This window comes from Gavialis gangeticus, unplaced genomic scaffold (assembly GCF_001723915.1).
Source record: "Gavialis gangeticus isolate Ggan-Ray unplaced genomic scaffold, GavGan_comp1, whole genome shotgun sequence".
NCBI lineage: Eukaryota > Metazoa > Chordata > Crocodylia > Gavialidae > Gavialis > Gavialis gangeticus.
The window spans coordinates 106,070,218-106,075,565 of record NW_017729022.1 but is presented as its reverse complement, the minus strand read 5'-3'; the positions used below and the strand labels follow the sequence as shown (position 1 = coordinate 106,075,565).

Sequence of the window (5,348 nt, the reverse complement as noted above, 5' to 3'; positions counted from 1 at the left end):
CCTAATAGAGATAGCTGGAATAATGGAACCATTAAAAGACAGTGTAAAAGAAAAGAGAGTTGCTAGCACCTGTGGAGTGAACAGTTTAAAACAAGGTCAGCAAACTGTGGTCTGCAGGCCAGACTTGGCCCATGGTGGACTCCATTTCCTAGCAGCAGCAGCTCCTTCTGGCTGCCGCTACCAGACCCAACCTCACTGCCCAGGTAACCTGACCAATCCACCCTGCACCCACCACGGGGGGTGGTATTTGCACAGGCAGGGCATGCAGCCAGGCAGGTGGGATGGGACCACAGTTGGGAGCAAGACAGGTGGACAGCACTGAGGAGACCCTGGAGTCTAGGGGTGGTGACAACACAGGTCCAGGCTAGAGCCATGATCTGCTGCCTGCATGCTCTTGCAACAGGTGCGGGTTCCCTAGGCAGGGGCACTCAGGGAGCCAACTGGAGTTCTGCCCTGGCCCTGTGCTGTCAGCATCCCAGGATCCAGACCCTGGCCACAGCTTCCTCCCCAGCTGCATTCCCTGCCCATGTCCATGGAGATCCGAGGATTGTGGGGCCATGACAGTGCAAGGCCATGACAGAATCCCAGTTGTGCGTGAGGAGTGCATCGTGGTTCTGCCCCATCCTTGCACTGTTACCACCCCAAGATCCCAGGGTCTCCATGGAAACCAGCCAGAAGCTATGCAGTCAGGGTGCATGGCCAGGCAGGAAGGTACAGCCAGGGCCAGGATCTTGAGGGGCTGACAGAAGGGGGCTCAGGCAGAGCCCCAATCTGCTCCCTGCATGCAGAACCCATGTTCATCGCTGGGGTACATAAGCAACGGATCATGGCTTTCCCCAGCCCCAGCACCACGCTGTCACCACCCCAAAGTCAAGAGGGCTCCTCAACCCAGTCCACCCATCTCGCTCTTGGCTGCAGCCCCATCCCAGCCACCTGGTCACATGTGCTCCCCACACCAGTCCCACCCCCAGAGGTGAGTGTGGGGCCAACTGGCCAGCCAGTGGGGCTGAATGTAGCAGCAGTCAGGAGCCATCACCACTGGGGCTGCTGGGAAGTGGAGTCCAGCCACAGGCTGGATCCACCATTTTCCCTGCCCTGGTTTAGAAGGAGTCAAGCAAATTAGAATGAGCCATTAAGTCAACTGATTCTCTCACTGGTGCTTCAGTAGAAGTGCTGCCGTCACTGCTAGGCAGTTGGATTTTAGCTTTGGATGGACCAGGAATCAGAAGGGGGTGGAGGGGTCAGGGAGGGCAGGGTGCAAGTGAACCACTACACCCTCCATTCCCCTTCCCCCCCACCCCATTTCCACCCCTGCCAGTGTCCAGGCACACACAATTGTGTGAAGTGGCATTTACTCCATAAGAGATGCAGCTGCTTTAGGACCTTCCCAGAAGGTTTTAGAAGTGACAAAGTATATAGGAGAGATTTGCACTAGCTTCCTCAGACTATCCATTATCATAAGTAGGATTTCCCCATCTGGAGGGAGGGTCAAATTCCAAAACAGAAGGGTATTGAAAGTAGTGTCCCAGTTTGGACAACCCCAATAGCACCTGCTCACTAGCATGATGCAAAAAACTGTGCTCTCATCTTAAGACATTCACAAATGCTGGTTACTTCAAAGGCTCAGGCACTTGGTTGTTCATTTAATGTTCCCAGGCTGCAAGCATAGTGATAACTTACATGATAGCAAAGAATACAGAGGCAAAAAGTCCTGCAAGGAGGAGAAAGATAAGGACGCTCAGGATTGAGGTTATGACAATCATCCCTCCACTCCTTCGACCAGGCCAGGTATCAATTGTTGAAGACTTTTTAACTAGGAGAGAGATCAATGGAAACACTATTACTCCATTTGTGACCTCCCAGCAAGAGGCTAGGAGCTGCAGGCGATATACAACTAGGGAAGCCTTGATAGTGTCATCTCCAGATTATTTTGAGAGCTACTTCAGAGTATCTTTATTAGCACATTTCTGTGCTTGAGAATTGCTTGCGCGAGTGAGGCGGCAGAGAATGCTTCCACCGTACGGACAAACCCTGGAAGTCACCTTACTTCACAGACAAGTCATAGTAATTCAAAATACTGTATGCTTTGCTACTTGGCACTTGAACACTTCAGATCAAAGTACTCAGTAGATAAGTTTAAGTTTAGCTCTGCAACATTGGTATTATACCTAACCATACATTAAAAACCACGTATGAAGTGATTTGGCTATTATTAGCTACTGAACAAAAAGGAAGAAATAGGAGCCAGATCTCCTGACTTCTAGCCATTATATCTTTGCTATGACTGATGTTTTTGTTTTCAGGGTCTGGGGAGGAAGGGAGTTCCTCTTACTAGCTTCAAAGCATTCTGTACCACTAAAATTTTTTGTTCCAAGGACTTTTTAGACTATTAAACCAAGAGGATGCTAACGCAAGTTTCCTCCCCAAATGGAAGCAGAAACCCTTAGGGAGACTTACCACTATTGGTTTTGATTGGATCAGACCAGAGAGTTTCATCTTTCATGATACCCAAAGTCACATCTACCAAGATGTATTTAAACCTCGAAAAAGAGATAAGAAAGGCTAAGTTTGTTAGCATGTCTAGCAAAGCCTTTATATTTTAATATTTTGGAGATAACCAGATTGAATAATCAATTTAAAAAAGCCTGACAACACACATGCACACAGAGGCAGTTCGTCAAACGTCATCCATTACTCCAGACATGTTTGAGAAGGGGGTCTGGATAGCCTATTAAAACCTAGCTCTTCTGTTAAAGAGAAGTGTAGAGAGAGCATTAAATGGTGAAAAAAAGTTGTTATTCTACAAGGCTTTTTCAGATTTTTTCCTCTAAAGAGGGGAAGAGCCCATACAAGGAGTTCTTGCAGAAATGTGGGGTTTTGTTTCAGAAGCAAACTACACTCCACAGCAAGTGTAGAGTGCTCAAGAACTACAGTGAACGCTAGCCATCTATCCAGGGACCTAACAGGAATCCAGGCAGAGAGAAAACTTTTCCTGCATTTTGTCAAAGGTCTCCTTTAGTGGAAAGTTCTGATCAGCACCAGTCAAGACACCCCCTGCTAGAACAGACAAGTGCAGCTGTTTTAAACTGAAAAGTGGTAAGCAGTGCTAAGTTGTTGTATTTGTGTAGTATTAGCTGGACTGATGTACTAAATTAGTGCTGGCACTGAGTATTACTATGCCACCTGCCAATGTAATGTCTGCAAGTACCTTCTATTTTAGGTGGACCAAACTGGGCGACTCTACATGAGACGTTTACTATGGAGTTGCACAATTAGCTCCACAGTAAAATGTTTTGGTGTCTGCATGTGTGGCCTTATTAGGCCTCAGGAAACTCTGCAGCAGGTTAGTACTTGTAAAAATAAATATCCTGCTGCAGAGTTTAGGTTTTGGGGGTTTTGTGTGTGCAACAACATGTGTAGATGTTGACCTGGCTGCGTGGGGCATGAAGGTGCTTCAGTGCCAGAGCTGCCTGCATGCTAGCCTTGTACTGAAGCACCCTCATGCCCCTGCCAGCCTCTCTCTGCAGCATGTTACGCCAGGTCAGAGCAGCACCAGGCTAACCTCCCCCCCCAAAACAGCCCCCTACCAGTCAGGGCTGCTCTGACCTAGCTCAACATTCTGCAGTCCCAACCACACATGTAAACAGGGCACCCAGGAGCAATAAACTCTGGTCAGATATGTGCTGGAGTTTATTGCTTTGCATTAATATGCACATGTAGATCAACCTAACTCTAGTAGGTACATCTAAGTGCCTATCTGTGCATAGGTTCAGGGAGGTTAAAATAAGGCAAATAAAAATAAAGCAAAGCCAGCCTATATCTAGAATTAGTTCACTTAAGAAGGTGAGCTAAATTAGACGAGGAACAGGTTAGCTCAATCTGCTGAATGTCTGCACACTTTTGGAGTGCAGCCCCGGAGCTGGAAAAGCCCAGCTACTCTCCCAAAGCCTAGGACTGTGCTCTTCTTATTCCCCTTCCCTACCACTGACCAGTCCACTTTTAGACCCCTCCCACCCCTGGATAGGCAAGCCTCCTGGACCTGCTAGCCCCCCTGATGCTCCCTCTAATTCGAGTTCCTGGTGGGGCTCCTGACATTTGCAGCTTGTGCATGTTTGCCATCGATCTATGGCTTGAAGCAAGCCATGTGATAGTCAGTTGGATGCAGCAAACATCTGCATGTACCCAGAGATCATACCTGTAGGTGGTACCCGAAGCCAGAGGTGGGTTACAGACACCTAGGAAGTTTGGATCATACAAACAAGAGACATCATCTCCCACTCTGAAGAGGTACTGTTTCAGGACATCAGAAGCTTTTTTGACATTTCTAATATCGGCTAGCTTGGGAGGCGATGCACAGTCAGGCACATTTAACACTGCTGCCTTGTAAGGTCCAAGCTGGCCTCCGTTGACTTCCTGGAAAGTGGTGTCCAGAGGTTTGCTACTGTTGTCAGTCACCGCTGAGCTGATCATGCTCACTGCAAGAGATTTGTATAAGTAAGCATCCTAGGTCCTTCCCATCTGCCTGCCAACATGACCAAAATATTCTTCTCCAAGTCAAGGAAACAGAGACAAGGTCAAACAATACCCAGTTAGCTCTTGCCTTTTCTCTCAATCCCACTCAAGTTAGTACTTCAGCCACAGTGGTATCAGTCACAGCGGATGCCAAAGAGCTGCAGACTCAAAAACAACACTTGTTCCCTCACCAGTAATGGACTATGTGTTTGTAAGCAGTGTCTCTACTCCTTCCCAAGGTAGGAAACAGAGCACCTGCAACTCTACTCTCCAACATGACACCAAACAGCAGGGTTGAGCACACACTGGGCATCTGCCTCATAGCAGTGTCTCATAATAAGACTGAAGTGGAGCTGGCTTCATTAGTGCTGAACTCTTTGCACAACAGTGAGTCTTCTGCATTCCCTCTTCTTGGGGTCAGGTATAGACATTACACTTTTACCTGTGCAAGTGACTGAAAAAAACCCACAGAAAAAAACAAAAATTAATCTATACCCATAACAGAACATAAGTTTGGTACATGTAGACTGGTTTAAAAATGGCAGAACCCAGTCTAAGATAGACCTGGATCACCATAAACTCAAACTTCAATTGATTTAGTAGACCAGTGAATCAAGTTTCTATACCAGATCCCCTATCAATTCACATTAGGTTGCTATCTACCAGCATCCCAAGCTCTTTTGCAACCTCCTGCTAAGCCTGCCTTTCAGGGAGGCATACTAGCATTCATACCGTGCTCAGCTACTCCAAGTAAGTGCTTAGTGGGCTGTCAGAGTTGAGTCAGCACAATCCCTTCTGACAGCCCTTCCTCTTGCCTCTGGCCAGCTGTCAGCCAC

At 47.6% G+C, this 5,348-nt stretch overlaps 1 protein-coding gene across 1 annotated transcript in view; it reads right to left on the bottom strand.

Annotated features, from left to right (window-relative positions):
- The window catches only part of UPK3A (uroplakin 3A), a 21,064-nt gene that overhangs the window by 6,686 nt on the left and 9,030 nt on the right, over positions 1-5,348 (bottom strand). The window contains exons 3-5 of the mRNA XM_019515923.1: positions 4,196-4,475; positions 2,458-2,540; positions 1,681-1,813 (exon numbers count right to left, since the gene is read on the bottom strand). Coding sequence (XP_019371468.1) covers positions 1,681-1,813; positions 2,458-2,540; positions 4,196-4,475 — 496 coding nt within the window. The remainder of the gene's footprint in view (positions 1-1,680; positions 1,814-2,457; positions 2,541-4,195; positions 4,476-5,348) is intronic.